General features: G+C 39.1%; 1 protein-coding gene across 2 annotated transcripts in view; it reads right to left on the bottom strand.

The window, feature by feature from the left end:
* Positions 1-22,873, bottom strand: part of BMAL2 (basic helix-loop-helix ARNT like 2) — a 91,739-nt gene that overhangs the window by 8,928 nt on the left and 59,938 nt on the right. For both annotated transcript variants that reach the window (XM_020965114.2, XM_020965111.2), the window contains exons 13-15: positions 19,606-19,714; positions 9,713-9,788; positions 3,007-3,115 (exon numbers count right to left, since the gene is read on the bottom strand). In XM_020965114.2, coding sequence (XP_020820773.1) covers positions 3,007-3,115; positions 9,713-9,788; positions 19,606-19,714 — 294 coding nt within the window. The remainder of the gene's footprint in view (positions 1-3,006; positions 3,116-9,712; positions 9,789-19,605; positions 19,715-22,873) is intronic.

A 22,873-nucleotide genomic window follows, 5' to 3' on the forward strand; every position in this document is an offset into this window, starting at 1 on the left:
ATAGAAAGAAAGGAGAATACTCAACTCCTTATTTTGCTTCTGTTTTTTTTTTTCCACCAAGGAGAGTGTACTCTTGACTAGAAAGTATTGGTTGACAAAGAATTTAAAGTGCAGATAAGTGGGGAGATAGTAAGAGAGTACCTAGGGCAGCTAGGTGGTACAGTGGATAGAGCACCAGGCAGGCCTGGGGTCAGAAAAACCTGAGTTCAAATCCAGCCTCAGACACTTACTAGCTGTGTGACCCCAAGTCACTTAATCTCAGTTTGCCTCAGTTTCCTCATCCGTACAATGGAGATAATAATTGTACCTACCTCTTGGGGTTGTTGTGAAGATAAAATGAAATAATAATTTTAAAGCTCTTAGCTCAGTGCCTGGCACATTGTAAGTGCTATGTAAATGTTTCATCATGATTATTATTATTATTACCTAGCTGGCCTCCATGAATTTAAGTCAATAAGCCAAGATGAACTGAATCCCAGGATATTGAGGGAGCTTGCAGGTATATCTGAGCCACTCTCAGTGACCCTTGAAAAATTATGGAGAGGGGCAGCTAGGTGGTGCAGTGGATAGAGCACTGGCCCTGGAGTCAGGAGGACCTGAGTTCAAATCCGGCCTCAGACACATGATACTCACTAGCTCTGTGACCCTGGACAAGTCACTTAACCACAACTGCCTTGTCAAAAAAAAGAGAGAGAGAGAGAGAGAGAGAGAAAGAGAGAGAGAGAGAGAGAGAAAGAAATAAAAATTATACAGCACAGGAGAAGAGTCACAGGACAATGGACTGGAAAATATTATCCCAATATTTAAAAAAGAATGGAGGGAGATGATAGTAGATTCTTCAAATGATGAGCCAATGTCCCCTCCCACTGTGCTGAAGCCTCATTCTATAGGTGCCTTGATTGCCTCCAGCTCCTCAGGGCTTAGGCATGGCTAGTTTGTCTTTTCAGCAAATTATTTTGTTCCCTTGTTGACTCAACCAGAAAAGTATTTCACCAGATAAATGCATTGACACCTCGAACTACTATTTTTAGTTAAACACTCCACTGAAGCCTTATGATTACATTCTAGCCCTTTTGTGGCTACATCAACTGAGTTGGAAGAGAAGGGAAATCATTTTCCTTCACTTCAATTTTTGGCAAAATTCTAGAATGCATTATTAAAAGGATAACTCCTAAGCATCAAGAAAGGGAACTACAGATCATGAAGCACCAGCATGGATTTACCAGGTTATGCCAGACTAACCTAATTTCTTTTCTTTTTAATGAGGTTACTAGATTGGTAGATCAGGAAATTTGCTATCAACACAGAACACTTAAATTTCAGCCAGGCATCAAATAAGTGAAGACCAGAGATGGCATGGCATATCGGGGAGAGAACTGGTCTCAGAGACCGGAAGACCAAGATTCAAGTCAAGTGTCTTGCCATGTACCAGCACAGACTATAATACAGATCCTTCAGTCACTAAACCATTTCACTTTCAGAGCCCCAGGCACTCTAAGTTTCAACCTTGAAACTCTTAAGTTTCAAAGAAGGTGCCAATCTGCATTCAGAGAGAAAGTTCCTCACCAGGAGCTCCCAACATGGATGTAATCACAGGTCCAGCCCAAAATCCATTTAAGCTCATCTGCTGCTATCTTAAGTATATACATACACATGTATATATTTCAACTTAGAGATTGTACACCTCTTTAAAATCCTTTGGAACTCTTTGAAAAACAAAATATGGCTTTTAAAAGTTTGTTTGGAGGGACAGCTAGGTGGTGCACTGGATAAAGCACCGGCCCTGAAGTCAGGAGAACCTGAGTTCAAATCCAGCTTTGGACCAAACACTTGACACTTACTAGCTGTGTGACCCCAGGCAAGTCACTTAACCCCAACTGCCTAAAAAAAAAAAGGTTGTTTGGGATGATTTAGATATAATCCTATCTGAAACCAAGGAATAACTTGGATGATTTCTCATGGTCCCTGATTCAATGGAGGTCTCAGATGTAATAATCAAAATGTAATTATAGCTCTTCAAGGTCTAGTGAGATAATGTATATAAAGTGCTTTGCAAACCTTAAAGCACTGTAAAAAAAATGTCAGCTATTATCATTATCACTATAGTATTATCATTCTATCATTGCCCTGTTCTCATCTTTTTTTGATGGGGTTTAGAAAGAAACATTGTTCTCATTATTATTTTTTTTATATTTTATGTTATGTGACTATTGAATAGATAGAAAAGGGACTGCTTTTTGCAAATGAATGATTTGCAAACTCAGACCCTGTAGATTCACTAAAAGCATCTTCTGGGACCACTCTGGTACCAAAAAGGATGACAGAAATGACATGTACTCATCTTGTTCTCACATAATTTCTTCTATTGGGTTCCTATGTTTCAAAAGCTTTTCTTTCCATGTGGTTTAGAGATTGTGAGTATTAAGTAAAATGTTCTTAAGTTTTCATAGATCAATGTAATTTCTCATGGCAAAGACCAGATACTGAATCATTATCATAAGGTCCTTCATTTCTATAAGCAAATATTATTTATTTAATATTTTAATAACATTATTTATTATGATTATGAAGACTTTTTTTTAATAATTAACCTATTTTATTCTGTATAGAAGTTTCAAAAATAAAAATTATATGACATGTAGAATTTTTTCCCCTGTATCCATCCATACTGTACTAGTCTTGAAAATGGATATGCAAAGTCAAATTGTCTTCCTCTGCATGCTTATTAGTAACTGGAAACATACTTGCTCATTAGTTTGCTTATTACTTTAATGGCACACATTCACAGACTCACTGATTGAATCCTTTCTGGCATGCCACCCTCCACTGTGTATCATCAACATTACACTCAACAATTTATTTATTCAGTTGACTTATTTAAAAGGTTAATCTCAGTTTTCAAGAAAAAGTTCTCCTTGAGAGGGGTCTGCTGGGCCTAAAGCTTTAGCCATAGATAAGGGGTCTTTGTGGAATTAAAATGGTCAGCAGGAGCCAAAGACAACTTACTGAGCAGCGGTTCATTGCTGGAGAAAGAAATAATGCCAAGGCTTTGCCCTGAAGGCTCATGGTTTCCTACTTCAGAAGAACATAACTGAATCAGCTCTTTGTTTGGCACCTAGAAAGACAAGAGGAAAAATGAATGGTAAGTAAGCTTTGCAATTAAATGAAATCAAAACCTTGATGGAAGTATAATTGTGTGTGGGTGGTTAAGGAAGCCGAAGGGAAGATTGGGGGTGGTTTGAGATTAATATAGAAAGAAACATGAATATTAAGTGTATCAAATGACAATTACTTCAGGATTAAGACAGGAAGTAATGAGAGAATCAAATGTATTATGTATTTCACTAAGGTAAAATACTGTCTTAAGGAAAGAAAAAAAATGATCAAAAACTTTTCATAATGCTTGGGCACAGAACACTTATATGTTTTCATCTGTCTTTATTCCCTTATCATCTCAAAAGGACGGAACAGGGAACTGGAAGTTATCTTCCTCTCTTCTAGAGACTGGATCAGTCGTTACCTGAGGCCCCACCCCTCTCCATCCCACCCTCTCCACTTTTCCAAAAGGCATTCATCTGTATTATTTATGATATTTTAGTACTTAGTACTTAGCACAGTGTCTGGCACATGGGCACATAGATTTATTGGTTGATTAGTTGATATTGATTTACTAATGACAGAATATGATTTGCTCCCTGAAATATTACCTTACTTTTTTTTTTCAGCCAAAGACAAGGTTTATTAGAATGTCTGTCATATTGGGCAGACTCTTAAGGAGTCTGAACACTAGTGAGCTACTGGCTAGGTTATAAGAATCTGAGCACTTTAAGAGAGACAAGATGGACCTTATATACAGAAAGACTATGGGAGGGATTTAGGAGTGGCCAAGTAGTTTGGGGTGACTGGAGGAAAGGTCTAAGGAGGATCTGGATGGGAGTGGATAGTGAGCTGGGATGAACAGAATGCCTGGGACCTGGACCACATGGCCAAGGAAGAATGGAACCTAGCTAGGATTAAGGGTGGGAAATGGCTGGGGGAGGGGGGGGGCATAGGGAGGTAAAACAATGGAGGGCACAATGAAAGGCCAGTTGACAGGATGATAGCCTCAGGTGAACACCAGAGATCTGGTCATGTAGGAAAGCACAGAATTTTTCCTTTTGGGGGGGGGGGGTCTAGATCCCATCCTCATCATTCTCCCCTCAAATAAATGGGACCCAAATTCTTTTGGACTAAGGGGCAAAGGTCTCAGCTGCTGAAACTGCTTCCTGCTGGCAAGGGGCATAGAGCTGTCCCTGCTTTGAGGGGATCCCAAAGAGGAGGCTGACTGGAACCAAGCACAGGCTGCATCCAGGGAATGATTGGGGGAAACATTGGCTGGTACTTGCTGTTTGCTATCAATTGTAGATGAATGGCCTGTAGTCTGGAAGACACAAATCTAACAGAAAAGACTGCAGGGCCCAAATGACAGGATAAGACATCCTTAGCTCTGTTTGGATTCAGAGAATTCAGTTTTCCAACCATGCTGTATTAAATCCACCTCATAGCCAGACTCAGGAATAGCCAGGTGGATAGCATTCCTTTTCTTTTTTTTTTTCTCTTTTTAAAAAATTTTTTATTAATTTATTTTGATTTATCAATAATCACTTCCATATGCTTTTGAGTTTAAAAATTCCCCCCCCTTCCCACCACCCTCCCCAAGACGGCACACAATCTGATATAGGCTACACATTTACATTCCTGTTAAACATATTTTCACATTATTGGTGTTGTAAGTAAAAATTAAAATCAATAGGAGGAATCATCAGAAAGAAGAAACAAAACTCAACAGAAGAGAAGAAAATAGCAATTCAATTTTCATAGTTCTTTCTTTGGATGCGGATAGCATTTTCCATCACGAGGCCTCTGGAGAGGTCTTAGATCCTTCTGTTGGTGGGAAGGGTTAAGTTTACCAATATTAGTCATCTCACAACATGGATGTTATCGTGTACAATGTTTTCTTGGTTCTGTTCATTTCAATCAGCATCAGACCATACAAGTCTTTCCAGGTTTTTCTGAAGTCAACCTGTTCATCATTTCTTATAGCACAATAGTATTCCATTACATTCATATACCACAACTTGCTCAGCCATTCCCCAATTGATGGGCATCCTCTCAATTTCCAATTCTTTGCCACCACAAAAAGAGCTGAGTAACACTCCTTTTCAAGAGAACATAATGAGGAAACTGAGCCAGGAGGATCCCATCTTAGACTGAGCCTAAATTGTCCTCTCAGCTTTTCCTGATGCTGACTTCCCACCAATATCACATTCTGAGTAGCTTGTGGCATTTCTCTCAGATGGTGGATTATTGATTTATAGATGGATTATTATGATCCATTAGACAACTCAAAATAAAATCCCATGAGCTTTTACTCCCAACAGCAAATTTCACTAATCACAGTTTAGGATTAACATCTCAAACTTAAATTTGTCCTGGTGCAAAAAGCCAATCATTACAGATTATTTCTATATATTTGCAAATTCTCAGTAAGACAAAACCCAAACGAGCTTTTTGGCAAGTCTGCACATTAAAATAATAACCAACAATAGCCAAATTATTTTAGCGGTAACCAAATTATGAAAAGTTGCTTGATGTAATTGATACAAAAAGTTCACCAATTTGAAACTTGAAACAAACCCATTTCCAATCAGGCGACTTCAATTTTGTTAAATGCATTTCCAAATTATTTTACACAGAGAATCAACATCTCGTCATTAACAGTTTAAACTACAACTTTAAAAGAGCGTGCTTACCCAAGCTCAGAGGCCAGCTTCTTTACCTTGAGAAGGATGTGCTGAACCTAGGTGATACTTCCAGTCAAAGGTTGACCTAGGGCCCAAGGCCATTGCCAATGGGGCCTGTGCTGTAGCTGCTGCCCCTCCTTCCTCCTTCCTTTCCCCAGGTGGGGGAGGGCTAATTAGAAGTGGAGGGGAAAGGGTGAAACTCTCTTCTACTATGAAAGGGGTTAACAGAGATACCCTCTTGCCTCAAGGGAAAGGAGTGAGAGAAGGGAGTGGCCAGGGTTGTAAGGAGGTGTTTCAAAACTCCTTAATGATGGATCACAAAACCCCCAGAATCTGCTAAGATGTTTTTAGCTGTTCTGACTTTTCCCTGTGACCTCCATGAAGGAGGATTCAGGGCTTTAGAGGAAAAGGAGTAAGTAAGCCTCAGGGAACCAAAAAGCACCTGCAGTTTTCCCAATTCTCTAAGCCAGAGAAAATTGACAGAATTGGGCATATGATTCCAGATAGGGCAACCATCCTTGTCCTCTATGCTGTGGAAGGTGTACTTAGGTCCATGGCTTCAAATCAAACCAATGACAGCCTGAGAGCATCAGGCCTAGTGTGAGACAACCTCATAACTGTCTGTCTGAAAAGCACCTCCAAGCCTTCCTAGGTGCTTGGAGAGCGACCCCCCCCCCCTGCAGGGCAAGAAAGATGGGGGGGGAGGCTTATATACCTTTCAGTCTTGGCTGGAGAAGAACTTGGGGTTAGGCAGTTTTCCTGTAAGGGCCATCAAAATGTTGAAGTTTAGGGGTTAAGGGGTGCTGGGACCCCAAAATCACAACACATGGGTCCTGTCTGAAAGAATTCGACCCAAGCCTTCTTTCAGCCAAAGACAAGGTTTATTAGAACATCCGTCATATTGGGCAGACTCTTAAGAAGTCTGAACACTAGTGAGCTATTAGCTAGATTACAAGAATCTGAGCAGTGGCTAGATTATAAGAATCTGAGCCTACTTTACTTCTTTCACCTACTCTCCTCCTGCCTTAAAAAAATACAACAAAAACTATACCATTTACTTCTTAAATTCTTTAGCTCACTGATGCTTTAATATCTCATTTTCTCCCAGATAATGTACAGTTTTTTAAAAAGAAAACCAACAAAAATAGCCTTTTATCCCACGTTCGTGACCTTACTTATCCCCAGCAAATGAAAAAAAAATCAATTTTTGATTTTTTTCATTACTATTTGAAAGTTTTTAACTTTCTGCTGTTCGGTCAGTTTGTATGTTACAGTTTGCTTACTTCTGGATTTTTTTTAAGAAATGCTTTTAATTCTTCCCTTTTACTGAAGTCCAATTGTTTTTTCTGCTTAAGTTCATCTTTATACCTTTTTTTTCCATGCCAATTGACTTTTGCTTCTAGGAATATCATACTCTGATATAATTTGGTTTGGTATAAACTCAGAGTGCTATTCTGATTGTTTGGAGGCTTGAAAACTGAATATCTTGGAATGTTATTTTTTTTTCTTGCTGCCTTAAAAATTTGTTTTTTGATGCTGTGGTTCTGGAATTTGGTTAGAATGGTTCTTGGTGAATTAAACTTTGCATTTCTGTGTTCTATGGATTTTCTCAATCTATATTTTGCTATATGCCTCCAATATTTCTGGGCAATGTTTCTGTATGACCCCTTGAAGTATGTTTTTCAGATTTTCCTTTTCCCAATTTTTTACCTGGAATACTTGTAATTCTCAGAATAATTGTTTGCATCCTATCACCAAGTTTAATGTCTTTGGGAGTTTGGGGTTTTGTTTTTTTTTTGAGCTTTCATGTATTCTTTCAATCTTGGTGTTTAAAATTTTTTGTTCTATTATTTTTATTCTGCCTTTACAGTTTTGCAGTCCGAATCTTTTGTTCTCTTTTTTTAAAAGAATCTGCATGGAAAATAGACTCTGTATTTTGTTCTAATCAACTAGCTTCTGATTAGACATAGATTTTTTTCCCTCAAGAATCCTAACTTCTTTTCTTATTTCTTTCATATTTTCACATAAACCTTTGATTGCTCTTCTGAACTATTTTGAAGTTTCTTAAATATTCTCCAGTGTCATTTCAGGGACCTTGCAGAACTTGTAATACTTTTCACCTTTTCAGGAGATTCTGACACAAATTTCCTTTTTTATGAAGTGCTTATTTATTAAGATGACTCTTTCCTTCAAATGTTTGTTCATTTCTATTCCTTGGACAGCTTTTGTCTGTTTCTATCAGTCATTCTGCAGGTTTTTCTATGGTATCCTCGCTGAAAACATTTCTTACTGCCCTTTCTTTCTCCCTTTTGAAAGCTAAGCATTGTTACTTCCTTCTCTCAGCCTTTGCTGCCTCTGCTCTATTCTCTCAGGTTGAGCAAAGTCTGTGTCCCTCAAAGGGTGAGAGTGAACAATTGCTTCAATGAGACCAAGAGGCTATTGTAGTTGGACACATTCTCTACCTTTACCAGTCCCACTCTTTGGGGATGTATCCTCCTCTCTGCAGCTAACTTTCAGTCCCTAAGTTAGTCCTTGGGAGCTAGTTACAAAGGCTTTGTGACCTTCAGAACACTGATGAATTAGGTGCTCAGGGAAGCCTTTACCCTTACTCTTCTCTGTTTCTCTTAATCTTTCTGTTGGCTTCCTCTCTCTCAATTCTTTTGCAGACTAACTTTTTCCTAATCTTGCGGTCTGCTTGTTGTCCTCTGCTTTATTAAATAATCATAACCAATACTACATTTCTAATGTCTTCCCTCTTCCCCAATCATGTTCCTCAGACTCCATACTCTTCCACAAATGCCCTTTTTCCTTCCTGAATCATGGGATCCCAATGGTTTTGTCTTTGATTACTGAGAGGGACCACTGACCATCAATTTATTATTTGCTAGCCTAATTAGTAAATTGATTATTTTACCCAGAAACTCTGTTTCTTGGGCTTTTCATTTATCTAATGTGGAAAAACTGCATACTAATGTACTTTTGGTAGAGTTGTGAACTGATCCAACCATTCTGGAGAGTAATTTGGAATTATGCCCAAAGGATCGTAAAGCTGTGTATACCCTTTGATTCAGCAATATCACTGCTAGGTCTATATCCCCAAGAGATAAGAAAAGAGGGAAGGGGAGAATCTATTTGTACAAAAATATTTATAGCAGCTCTTTATGTGGTGACTAGGAATTGGAAATCAAGGGGATGCCCATCAAATGAAGATTAGCTGAACAAGCTGTGGTATATGATTGTAATGCAATATTATTGTCCTATAACAAATTACAGGCAGGATGATTTCAGAGAAGCCTGGAATGACTTATATGATCATCTGATGCAAAGCAAAGTGAACAAAACCAGAAGAACATTGTACACAGTAACAGCAATATTATACAATGAAGAACTATGAATGACTTAGGTAATTTTCAGCAATAAAAAGATCCAAGACAATCCCAAAGGACTCATGATGAAGGACGTTATCTGCCTCCAAAGAAAGAACTAATATTGTCTGAATACAGACTGAAGCATGATGTTTTCCACTCTCTTTTTTTCTTTCAGTTTTTTCTTTCATTTTTTTTCATTAATTTCTTTCATTTTCTTTAATTCTTTTTTTGTTTGAGTCTTCTCATACAAAATGATAAATATGGAAATGTTTTACATGATTGCCCATGTATAACCTATATTGGATTGCTTACTGCCTCAGGGAGGAGGAAGGGAGGGAAAGATAGAATTTGGAAGTCAAAACTTAAAAAAAACCAAATGTTAAAAAATTGTTTTAATATGTTATTGGGGAAAAAAATAAAATATTATTTTAAAAAAAGATAAGGGCAAGAATCACATAGGATGAGAAGGCATCACTGACTTGTGACCTACACTGGAGGAGAGGAGCACAACTATTGGAGAGCTCACATATCCACTGAAAAAATCAAAGTATACATACTTACATTACTGCAGTTAACTGCTGGAGAGTCTCTGTTGTTTGTTGGACTCGAATCAGCAAGAGATGGAGATGAATGTAACCTTTAAAAAGGAATATACAAAGGAATTGGTTCTCAGATGACTTTTAAGTGACCTACGTCCCAAATACCTGAGAGACCCTTACTTATCTTGAAGGCTCAACTAGGACTATTTGATTTTTTTTTTTAGTGGGGGGTGGGGGAGGTGGGGTAGGGTATACGTAGGCTTCTCATCCTAGGGGTCAGGAGTCGGGACAACTCAGGAGAGACCCTTCAAGATTGTAATTCACAGGTAAGATTTTAGGGGTCATATGTGCATTCACTCCTCTGAGAAGCTTGCTTCCTTTTATTTATTTTCCCTACAGTTTTACTTTTATTGATTTTTTCTTCTTTTCAATTGGTTTGGATTAGGATAGGCCTTCATGAGAACCAAGGTAGGCATGAACCTATGGTAACTTTGAAAAACTTTGCTTGTTGAAGTTGTATGATATGTATTTAGGAGTATATAGGCCCATCACACATGGGAAGCCTGAACTTCAAAAGAAATTAATATAGGGGAGTGTCTTAGAACTATACCTAATGATCCCACTAGATATCAGCGCCTCCTTCCTAAAATTTCCTTGTATTTACTTATAAGTGTCTATATTGTTCTCCTTTCTCCCATCCCCAAAACGTAAACTCCTTAAAGGCATGGACTGTTTCATTTTTTGCCTTTATATTACCAGTGTCTAACAGAGTTCTTGGGCAGCTAAGTGGCTCAGTGGGTGGAGCACTGGACTTGGAATCAGGAAGAGAAATCATTTTCCTGAGTTCAAATCAGGCCTCAGGTGTTACTGGCTGTATGACCCTGGGCAAGTCATCCCTTAATCCTGCTTTCCTCCCATTTCCTCAACTGTAAAATGAGCTAGAGGAGGAAATGGCAAACCCTTGCCATTTTAAAATAATATCCTTGCCAGGAAAGCCCCAAATGGGGTCACAAAGAGTCCAATAGGACTGAAAAAATGCCTGAACAACAACTAGCTTTTTAACTGCCTCATAAGTGACCCCAAGTTTGAGAGTTATTAAGTTCAAGAGTTTGAGTAATGGCCCTTTCATAGAAAGAAAGAAAGAAAGAAAGAAAGAAAGAAAGAAAGAAAGAAAGAAAGAAAGAAAGAAAGAAAGAAAGAAAGAAAGAAAGAAAGAATGAAAGAAAGAAAGAAAGAAAGAAAGAAGACAATCTTCCAAGTGGTTCTTGAAGTTGAAGGACTAAAGACATGTCATGGAAAAAGATGGGGGGGGGAGACAAAGAGGGTTAGAGATCTTGACCTTGCCTTCTTCCACCATCACTGTGAGAGCTGATGGAAGATTGTTTGTTCATAAGCCCTAAAGTACCTTTTCTTTTTGGTGGAACTCTAGATCACAGACTTTTACTCCGAGTCTGTGAAGTGCACAAACTATACATGAGAGAGAGAGAGAGAGATTCACTGGAATGTCAAAGGGTTGCCTTCTTACGAGCTTATGAGCTACCTGAGTTAACTTATGTGCTTAGGCACCTGTTGGTGGGTAGTAGTGAGTCCTTTTTGTCTTGTACATTTTCTGTAGGATAAAAAAAAGGTTGTCCTCCCCATCTATTGCTCTCCTGAGTACCCTTATAAGAGTTAAGGACCATGATAGTGATCATTTGGGGAAATCTAAATATGGGCTACACCATGAACTTATCAGCAAAGCTAGGTGGCACAGCAGATAGAGCGCTAGGCCTGGAGTCAGAAGGTCCTGAGAGCAAATCTAGCCTCAGACACTTACCTAGCTGTGTGACCTAGGCAAGTGAGTTAACCCTATTTGCTTCAGTTTCCTCATATGTAAAATAAGCTGGAGAAGGAAATGTCAAATCACTCCAGTATCTTTGTCAAGAAAACCCCAAATGGTGTCATGAAGAGTCAGACACAACTGGTCAACAATGAATTTATTATAGAGTTTTTCCTGGAGTAACTCTAGGTAGGGGCAAGAAGCCAAAAAGAAATGATTCTTTCAGAAGTCAGCTCCCAGGATAGAACCTGAACTGTGTTAGCCATGTTTCCAAGCCTTGGAGAGACCTGGGCCATAGGTTACATACATTTATAGAAGAAATCAGAGAATACATACTCTAGGCAATTTATTCTTAAACTGATTGACTATAGCAAAGAAAGGGCCATTGTGATTACAGTTTTTAAGATCAGACAGCAAAAAAAAAATCAGTCGACAAATATTTGTTCAGTGCTTATCAAAGTAAGCACTAGAGGTACAAAGTAAAAACAAAAAAAATCCTGGTTCTCAAGGAGTTCACATTTCAATAGAGGCAACAACATATACATAAAGACACAAAGTAGATAGAAAATCACCTTCACGAAGAAACCATTAGCCAGAAATTTTCAACTATAGACATTGGGAAGGGGGGAGGGGGGAATCTCTTGAAAACAACAACAACAACTCTTTTTTAACTAGAAAGGGAGTTTAGAGTCACAATATTACAGAATTTCAGAGTGGGAAGACACCTCAGAAGCTATATACTTCCAACAGATAGCAAAACAAAAGTCCCCTTTCCAAGACCTGGCAAGTTCAGCTTTTGCTTGAAAATATTCAATGAGGAGCAACTCAAGGCTTCCCAAAGTAGCCCCTTCAACTTTTTGGATAGTGGTACTTGTAGACATTCTCTCATTTTGCCAGGAATTGAGGTAAAGCTCACTGGACTATGATTTTTCTTATTTTTTTTAATTTGGTATTTTATTTTTTCTCCAGTTACTTGTAAAAAACAATTTTAACATTCATTTTTAAAACTTTTGAGTTCCAAATTCTCTCCCTTCCTCCCTCCCCACCCCACCCCTATTGAGAAAGCAAACAATTCAATATAAGTTATAAATATGCAGTCATGCAAAACACTTCCATAATAGTCATGTTGTGAAAGACTAACTATATTTCCTTCCATCCTATCCCACCCCCCATTCCTTCTATTTTCTCCTTTCACTTTGTCCCTCCTCAAAAGTGTTTGCTTCTGATTATCCCCTCCCCTAATCTGCCTTCCCTTCTGTCATCCCCCCTTCTCTTATAGATTTCTATACCCAATTGAGTGTGTATGTTATTCCCTCTTTAAGCCAGTTCTGATGAGAGTAAGGTTCACTCATTCCCTCTCACCTCTCACCCTTCCCCTCCACTGAGAGGGGGAGCTTCTTCTTGCCTCTTTTATGTGAGATAATTTACTCCATTCTACCTCTCCTTTCTCCTTCTCCCAGTACATTCTTCTCTCACCCCTTAATTTTATTTTTTAGATATCACCCCTTCATATTCAACTCACACCTGTACCCTGTGTCTATATTTGCTCCTTCTAGCTACCCTAATAATGAGAAAGGTCTCATGAGTTACAAATATCATCTTTCCACATAGGAATGTAAACAGTTTAACTTCAACAAGACTCTTATAATTTCTCTTTCCTGTTACCTTTTCATGTTTCTCTTGAGTCTTGCATTTCAAAGTCAAATTTTCTATTTTAGCTCTGGTCTTTTCTCAAGAATGCATTAAATTCCTCTATCTCATTGAATATCAATTCCCCCCCCCTTCATGGATTAAACTCAATTTTGCTGACCTCTGAGATACCATATTCTAAGCCCTCTGATCCTTTAATGCAGAAGCTGTGAAATCTTGTACTATTCTGATTGTGATTCCACAATATTTGAATTGTTTCTTTCTGGCTGCTTGAAATATTTTTTCCTTGTGGACTGTGATTTTCAATCCCCATTCTCTGTACTTTATAGAAAATTTGGAAATTTTGCCCTCCTATCTAATCCTGAAGTACCACTCTTTATTTTCCACACTCTTTCAAAGACCAATGGCAGTGGCTCAGCACTCACATCTTTCAGGCTCCTGCTTTACTTAGGCCCAGTGACTTGAATGATCTTTTTGGTTTTTACTACCTTCTCATCTATCAATAAATAACTCCACAAGGTTTTATTAAGCACCTGCTCTGTATGAGGATTATGGTGGGCTGTGGGGATACAAAAGCAAGAAAATTTTTTAAAAAGTCTCTGCCTTCAAAGAGTTTACATTCCACCAAGAGAAACAACAGACATACATATAAGTAAGTACAAAATGCGTGCAAAATCAATACAAAGTAATTTTGAAGAGGGGGTGCTAAAAACTGGGGGGAATTAAGAAAATCCTCATGTAGAAGATAGCACATAAGCTAAACTGTGTAGTTAGCTAGGGATTTTATGAGGCAGAGGTGAAGAGAGAGAATGCTCTTTAGGCACGGGGACAGTCTGTGAAAAGGCAGAGAACGGAGGTGGATTTTCATTCGTAGGGCACAGCAAATAGGCCAATTTAGCTGGAAAAAAGTGGCTGAAGAGGAATAAAGTTCTATTCACCTAAGAAGGTAGCCTGGGGCAAATTATGAAGGGGTTTAAATGCCAGCAGAAAGGTTTGAATTTAATCCTCGAGACAATAGCGGTTTGAACATTGGAGATTTTTGAGAAGGGAAGTGACGTGATCAGACCTATGCTTTAAACATATTACTTTGGCAGCGTGGTGGAGAAATAATTGGGAGAAGAGAGCCATTAAGTCAGAAGACTGGTCAGGAAGCTACTGGAATCGTATGTTATTGTTGTTTAGTCTTTTTCAGTCCTGTCCTACTATTTATGATTCCTCTTTTGGGGGTGGGGATAGGGGTTCTTGGCAAAGATACTGGAGTGGTTTGTCATTTCCTTCTCTAACTCATGTTACAAATGAGGAAACTGAAGCAAACAAGATTCAGTGACTTGCCCAGGGTCACACAGCTAGTAAGTGTCTGAGGCTGTACTTGAATTTAGGTCTTCCTGACTCCAGACCTCCTCGAGCACTCTATCCCCTCCACCTCCCAGTGGAATAGTCTAAGAAAGGAGACAAGGGCCTGAACTAGGTCATGGATGTGTGAATGAAGAGCTAGAGACATATTGTGAGATGTGGAAAGAGAGTGGATAAGGCTAGGCAAAGGAATAGATGTGGGAGACGAGAGATAGTAAAGAGCTAAGGATGACCCCAAGGCTGTGAACCTATATAACTGGAATGGTGGTAACTTTCTCCTTGCTTCAAGTCTCCCCCTAGTCTGGTCCATCTCCCACTCAGCTATCAAATTCATTTTCCTAAAGCACAGATCTGACCAGGTCATGTCACCCACCTAAAACCTTCCTGAATAAACTCCAGCAGCTCCCTATTACTTCCAGGATCAAATATCAAAACTTCCTTTTGGCATTCAAAGCTCTTCATAATGCAGCCCCACCCCACCCCCATCTTTCCTGTCTTCTTATACCTCACTCCCCTTTCCTCCTCCTTATTCTTAGATCCAGAGGTACTGGTGGTTTTGCTGTTCCTCAGACAAGATCTTCCATCTCCAGACTCTGGGTATTTTTCACCAACGGTCCTTCAGGCATGGAATGTTCCTCCTCATCTCTATCTCCTGGCTTCTCCAAGTACCCACTAAAATCCCATGTTCTCAGAAAAGTATTTTCTCATCCCCTTTAATGCCAGTGCCTTCCCTCTGTTCATTATCTCCAATTTATCTGTTATATATCTTGTGTGTGCATAGTTTTGGTTGTTTTTTTTTTCATGTTATCTCCCTCATTAGACTGTGAGCTCTTTAAAGGTAATGATTGTCTTTTTTACTTTCTTTGTACCCCCACCTAGGTCTTAATACAGTGCCTGGCACATGGTAGCTCCTTAATAAATACTTATTGACTAGACAGAAAGAGGAAATAAGCTTGGGGGGAAAGAAAATAAGTTCAGTTTTGTGCATATCAATTTTGAGATGCTTAAGAAATATACAATTCATAACGTTCAGTAGTCAATTACTAACAGGAAACTGGATTTTAGAGGAGAAAGTAGTGTTGTTTATAGAGATCTATAAGTCTTATACATAATTAATGTTAATTGAACCCTTAGGATCTGATGAGATCACTAGTAAAGAGGATATAGAGAGAAAAGAAAAGAGGGCCTAAGGCAGAACTTTGAGGTATGCCTTCAGTTAGAGGGAAGGATGTAAATGATGATCCAGCATAAGAGACCAAGGAGTGACCAGACAGAAAAAGAAAGAAAAGTCATGAAAATCCAAAGAGGGAACAGTACAGTGGGGGAGAGAATGGTCAACAATATCCAATGCAGCAGAAGGATTCAGAAAGAAGGACGCAGACTGAGAAAAGGCCATTGGAGGTGGTAATTAAGATACCATTTGGTAATGTTGGAGAGAACAGTTTCTGTTGAGTGATTAGTTTGGAAGCCAGATTGCAAGGGATTGGGAAATGAGGGAAAGAAAAGGAAATAAAAGTAATTAGGGTACAAAGAGGTTTTTTTCTAGGAGTTTGGCCACAAAAGGGAGAAGAGGTAGCAGGATAGCTCAAGGGTATGGCAGGGTCAAATAAAAGGTCTTTTTGAGGGTGGGGGAGACCTGGACATGTTTGTAGGTCACAGAGAAAGAGCCAGTAGATACTGAAAACATACAAATTACATTGTAGTCATTTTTCTTCTATCCTTTTGAAGCCAAAGATTGTTCTCTTTGGCAGAAGAAACTGAAATGAAATGAGAGGCCAGCAGTTCTGCTTTTTTCCCTTCTGTCTCTTAGCTTTGTTTCATCCACCTTGAGTAAGTATCTTTAATCAGCTTCTTGTCATATATGTGTCAAAACCAAACAAGTCCTGATGCCCTTTCCGTTATCTTTTGCTTTCTTCATCAGTCTCAGTTCTTTTTGAGACTTACCACTCTTGCCATTCTTCTTACAGGCCTCTGCCATTTGTAATCTTTCCTCATGGTAGGTCCTTGCTTTCATCTTCTAAACAGGCCTTTTAGAAATCCAAGTAATTGTGAAATCCCTGTGTATCCATATTGGTCTTTTTTGACAACTTCTTTTCTTCTTCATTGTAACTGTGTCTCTTTGTGTCTTCAGAATCTGGTTTTGGGGAGAGTCCCATCCCTCCTAATCTGACTTCCCCTGTAGAACTTTAGGCTATGGAAACTTACCAATCTTTTCTCTAAACCTTTTGAAATCTGTTTTCCCAAATCTAGGATGAATGTCAAGATATGTCTGTTACTTCCTCTCAATTTTTATCACAAATTCTGCCAAAAACCAAACAGCTGATAATTTCTTAACTGGATATAATGACAATTTCATCCTTCCATGAGTAGAGGAGCCAACAAGGAAGATTTGTTCTTGATCCGATTCTCACCAACAAGGATGTTCTGGTTGCTAGGTTGAGGATCATGAAAACCTGTGGGAAAGTGACCACTTCATCCCTTTCTCCATCTTCCAACCTCCTCACCTCAGGATTCCCCACCCTGCGTCTTTACATGCTTTTTTTCTTTTTAAACTAAAGACCTTATGTTGGTTTTATTTATTTATAAGGAAAACATTCTCCTCAATAACCTAGAGAATGGAAGGGCATTCTTTAGTTCCCTTTCATTTTGCTTTTCTTCTAGGAGGAAGGCCAGTCTGTATTCTGGATATGGAAAACAGTCCAACATTTAGTTGTGGCAAAAATATAAATATCACACACTCTAGCATTCATTTGATCTATCTTACTATAGTACATAGTAGAAGGATATTTATTGTCATAAGGATCATAAGAATAGGTGGGAAAAAAAGCAACCCTTACAGAAGAAGCTGTCTGTTTTAATCTATTAATGGCTAGCTGCTTCTAGCATCAATGACTTGGAAGGCTACTGCCTTAGTACAATAGAATTTTCAGCAAAGGATTTATATGTGCCCTTCCCCATTCCTCCAAAGGAAGTTATCAATATGCCAAATTTTCACTGTAATATCTGATTCCCTGGTTCAGGCCCCAGTTCTTCAAAATGACAAAGAGAACATGGAAACTTAAACATTACTCTATGCCTTGAAGCACGTTAGAAACAGTAACTAATTCTTATCACATATACAACAAACAGCTGAGGAATTACTCTAGAGGGAGAAATAAAAAAAAAGAAAAGGAGCTAATGATAACACAGTTAAGAAAAGTGTTCAATGCACACATAGCCTGCTTTCCGGCTTTCTTGTTCACAACAAGTTCACGCTGAGTGGTGTAATGGTTGTATGTTCTCCCCTACCTTGAATTCCTTACCAATACACATTAGTTTCACTTTTAAGATCAATACTGCCACTACTTCAAACCATCCTGCACATGAGTATCAGATTATTTTTCCTAAAACATGGCTTTTACCATGTTCTTTCAAAAAGAAATCTACAGGGGTGCAAAGCAACAAAGCATAGTAGAAAGAGGCTTGGTTTTGCAATCAGAAGACCTGGTCTTGGATCACATTACCTCTTGGGGCCTCAGTTTCCTCACCTGTAAAATAAAGGGTATGGACTAACTGATCTCTAAGGTTCCTTCTAGCTTTAACAGTTTATGAGTCTATTAGTTGCTTACAGTCTGTAAGATAAAGTCCAAATGTGTTAGCTTGGAATTCAAGGCCCACCATATTTTGAATTTACCTTATTTATCCACACCCATCTCCTCCAGTCTCTTCCTTTCACTGCAGTTAGCTGAGCTAACTCACAGTTCCTGCATCTCATGCCCAGATATTCCCTTCCCTAAAGGCCCTGCCCCACCTCCTTTCTAACTATCCAAAGCCTGTCTATCCTGCATGATCCAGTTCAGCTTCACCTTCCTTCAGGAAACCTTCTCTGGCTATGTTGATTTCTCCCCCTTCTCTGACCTCCTGGAGGAAATTTCTGAGCCAGGGAGAACTCTAGAGATGGCCAAATCCAAACCCTGCCATTTGCAGATGAGAAAACAAAGAGTTAGAGAGGTGAAGGTCTTGCCCAAAGTCACACAGATTGTTAACATCACAGCCAGGACTACATCTCAGGTCTCCTAGCTCTCATTTCTCTTACACCAGGAGGTACAGCCCTCATAGCAAGATGTTCAGTGAGGACTGAGCCAAGTAGAGTGAGAAGGTGCAAGGGAATCAGGTCCCTGACACTCCCTTCAAAAGTCAACAAATAGAAAGACTGATGAGAGGGAAAAGGGTCCCCTAGAAAACTACACAAGGAAATAATAAAATAAACAATAACATTTAAAACAAGCACAGTGCTGAAATATACTATACATGATTAAATGCCCCAAAGTCTAATTAATGTTACAAAAGAGTCCTATATCCCCATTGAGACTATAAGAAGGAACTGCCGTAAAAACATGGGATCACAGATGCAGAGCTGCAAGAAACATCAGCAGATATCTGGTCTACTTCCCCCATTCTACAGATAAGGCCAGGACAGGCAACTTGCTGAGAGCCACACAAGTAGTGTTACGTTAGTACTGCATTTCTCTAAGTAGCTAACATAACTCTAAGCCCCCAATTGGCAATTAAGAAATACTTATTAAAGCAAATTGAAGATAGAAGACAAAAACGACATCAACCCATATATGGTACTTTAAGATTTGTAAAGCTTTTAATGTACATTTTCCCATTCAATTTTTAGAACAACTCTGTGACATAAGTGATGCAGTAACTATTATTCCCATTTTACAGATTCAGAGATTGAGGATGAGAGAGGCAAAGTGACTTGCCCAGGACCCACATAAGTAAAAAGTGACCTAGGCAGGATGGGAATCCAGGTGTTCCCAATTCTTTTTTTTTTTTCAAGTGAGGCAATTGATATTGAGTGACTTGCCCAGAGTCACATAGCTAGGAAGTATTTATGTGTCTGAGGTCAGATTTTCCTGAGTCGGAGCTGGTGCTCTATCCACTGTGCCACCTAGCTGCCCCAGGTGTTCCTAATTCTGCACCTCATATGCTATCTACTTTGCCAAGCTGCTTCCAGATCAAAGCCACATGATAGGAAACCACCAGACTCGTGGTCTCTTCTCTCCCAACCCATATACTTGAATTTTTTATCCATATAGAATTACCTCTGTAAGTCGAGAACTTCATTTTCAATCTCTGTTCCTATACTACCAGCACCAAGGACTGTTCCTGTAGATATTCCAGGCACACTAACAAAAGGCTGTCTGGAAGCATCTAAAGCCACAGAAAACACAAATAAAAACATGGTGAAATGGTGAAAAGATTCCAGTTACAAGCATGTCATCTTTGTTAGTTTTAGTTTAGGTTTTTTCCTATTCAGATGGAATTCCTCTAGCACTCTTTAAAACTGTAATCTATCTGCCCTAAAATGTGTTTTACCATTGGGTTTTTTTTCCTTTTGGCTAGGCAGTGGGGTTAAGTGATTTGCCCAGGGTCACACAGCTAGTAAGTATTATATGTCTAAGGCTTGATTTGAACTCAGGTCCACCTGAATCCAGGGCCAGTGCTCTATCCACTGCATCATCTAGCTGCCCCTACGATTGAATTTTGACCCCAGTTATGATATCATACTTCAACATTTCAAAAGAACAAACAGGAACTGATTATCTAAGGGTTAAATAATAACAACATCACTTGTTATCCTTTCCTGCCTGACTGCTGGCACCAGTGAATGTAGAGTTTGATGCGATTATTTCAATACTTTAAAGATCTAATGAGAATAAAGTACTAGTTTGACCTAATTCATGAATGAGTTAATTATATATGGTGTATGATCATCATAATCATAGCTAACATTTATATAGCACTTACTATGTGCCAGGGAATGTGTTAAGTCCTTTACAATTATTACCTCAATTGATTCCCACAACAACTCTGGATGTAGAGGCTATAATTATCCCCATTTTTGCAGATAAGGAAACTGAAGCAAACAGTTTTTTTGTTTTGTTTTATTTAGCTTTTTTAGGTGACTTGCCCCAGGATCACATAACTAGCAAATATCAGAGGCTGGATTTGAACTCAGGTCTTTCTGATTCTAGGCTCAGCACTCTTATTTTCTGTACCACCTAACACAAAGTCTCATATCCAGACAGCCAGCATAAGGTAGTCAAGGATTAACAGCCAGACTGCTTGTAATCATCAAGGAGTAAGGTAGGGGTGTGCTGGAGTCAGCGTGAATGGGCTCAGGAGAGGCAATTATTAAACTTTCAGTGTGAGCATTCATGTTGGCAAACACTACAAATTAGAACTTGGTTCATTGTTTTGTTGATTGTTAAGACTTAAGAAAGTGATGGCAAAAATCATAACAATGCAGGTTAAACTTAAAAGTGTATCATGTGTACTTATTTCCCCATTGGAGATCTGGTTAAACATTTGTCAGCACATCCCTGATAAGGGGGCTGGGAATTAGAGACAAGGAGCAGAGATAGCAAATTTGGTCAGAGTGGGGAAACTGAGGTTCTGGGATGCTGGAGTTAATAGAAAGGAACAGAAGTTGAGACAAGAACAAAACACCAGTCAGAAAAGGAAACAGGCCAGCAAAAGTGAGCACGTCAATGGCTGATTATTTGCTGTGCTCAGTGTTCTCCAGAAAAGCTTTGCAGGTGTGAGAGGATAGGTTACATCAATTTCTCTTCCTTAAAGGGGGTAATGTGCTTGGATACAGGACTGTCATAAGATCACAGATTTAAAGCTGGAAGGTGCCTCAGAGATTATCCAGCCCAATCCCTTCATTTTATGAGTGAGGGAATAGGGGAGCAGAGAAATGAGCTGATTTGCCCAAAGTCATCCAAGGTCACAGCTGTCAGACCTGGAAGTCTAACCCAGGGACCTTCACAGAGAGCTCAAGAGATTTCACAAGCAACACTATTTCCTAACACAACTTCTAGCTGACGTCTGATTGTTTTGGCAAGGCATTTACTTCAGTACCAGAAGGCACATAGGTTTTCCATATTCCCATTGGACACTCCCATCAACCACATGGCCATCCTTTCTAATATGCTATAAACTTGATTCATTGGGAGCCAAAACGTCAAGAATCTTACTGTCTCTTTGAGTTTTCCCTGCCTGGGTCCCTATCTCTTCATAAATGCAGGATTGCCTTTCCTTGGGCTACCTTTTAGTGACCTCCCAAAGCCAAGGACCAAAATCTTAGGGACATGACAACATGTCCTCTATATCTCCTAAAACAAACCAACCTTGTAGTCACACCTAGTCCCAAGAGGATCCTGATACATGCACAAAGTGGTTAAGATTAATGTGAATATTTCAGAAAAATGCTACCACTGCCTTCCTCTTACCAAATTACCTCATATTTACATATTCCTATAGGAACATAATTGTCTCTCTTGATAGCCTATAAACTTATTGAGGGCAGGGACTTCCACATTTTTTCTTTGTATCCCCACCCCCTACTAACATAGTGCCCTCAATTTTTTTTCTTCAAACTAGACTGACAAAAAGAAATCCTGGTAAAGAACTTCCTCTGTTAATGCAGATGAGCACCTTTTCTGCCCACTTACAGTCTTAGAGAGTTGCCTGGGTCATTGAGAAGTTGAAGTAACTCACCCAAGGTCACATAGCTAGTATTATGTCAGGGACAGGATGTAAACTAGGGTTTTTCTGATGCTGACACTGCCTCTTTAACCATTATACCATACTGCCTCATCACCTGGCACACAGGAAGCTCTTACTAAATGCCTGCTAATTGATAAAAAGTTAACTCCTTGGTGGTATGGACCTAGCATGGTGCCTGACTTATATGAAGTGCTTAATAAATGCTTCTTGATGGACTGATTGATATAGAAATCATTTATATTGTGGAAGCATCATTCTCCTTTCCTATTACTCCTTGTGTAACATTGCTAGTATCTAGAATCTGCCTCCAAGCAGAAAATTGGTTTCTTCCTTTAACATGGAGTTTGGGTCCCCATTGTTTGATATATAATATCCCAAACTCTCAGTCCATATTTTTCTTCAGCACAGAAAAAAAGATCTAAAACTAAGGTTAAAGGCAGATTGACACAGTGGATCACGTCCAGTGGACTCAGAGATAAGAAGATCCGGGTTCAAGTTCTGCTTCTGAGGTACCCTAGCTGTGTAATCCTGGACTTCCCTAACAACTCAGTGCCCTGGGCAACAATCTAAAATTATCCATTAGGAGCAGCTAGGTGGTGCAGTGGATAGAGCACTGGCCCTGGAGTCAGGAAGACCTGAGTTCAAATCCAGTCTCAGACCAGGTACTTGACACAAGCTGTGTGACCCTGGGCAAGTCACTTAACCCCAATTGCCTAAAGAAAAAAAATAAAATTATCAATTGCAGAGTTGCTAATCTGCATTCATAGAAGGGGTTTCCTCACTATACCGATGAACTCA

Source organism: Phascolarctos cinereus, unplaced genomic scaffold (genome assembly GCF_003287225.1).
Source record: "Phascolarctos cinereus isolate Bilbo 61053 unplaced genomic scaffold, phaCin_HiC Scaffold_1;HRSCAF=81, whole genome shotgun sequence".
NCBI classification, from domain to species: domain Eukaryota; kingdom Metazoa; phylum Chordata; class Mammalia; order Diprotodontia; family Phascolarctidae; genus Phascolarctos; species Phascolarctos cinereus.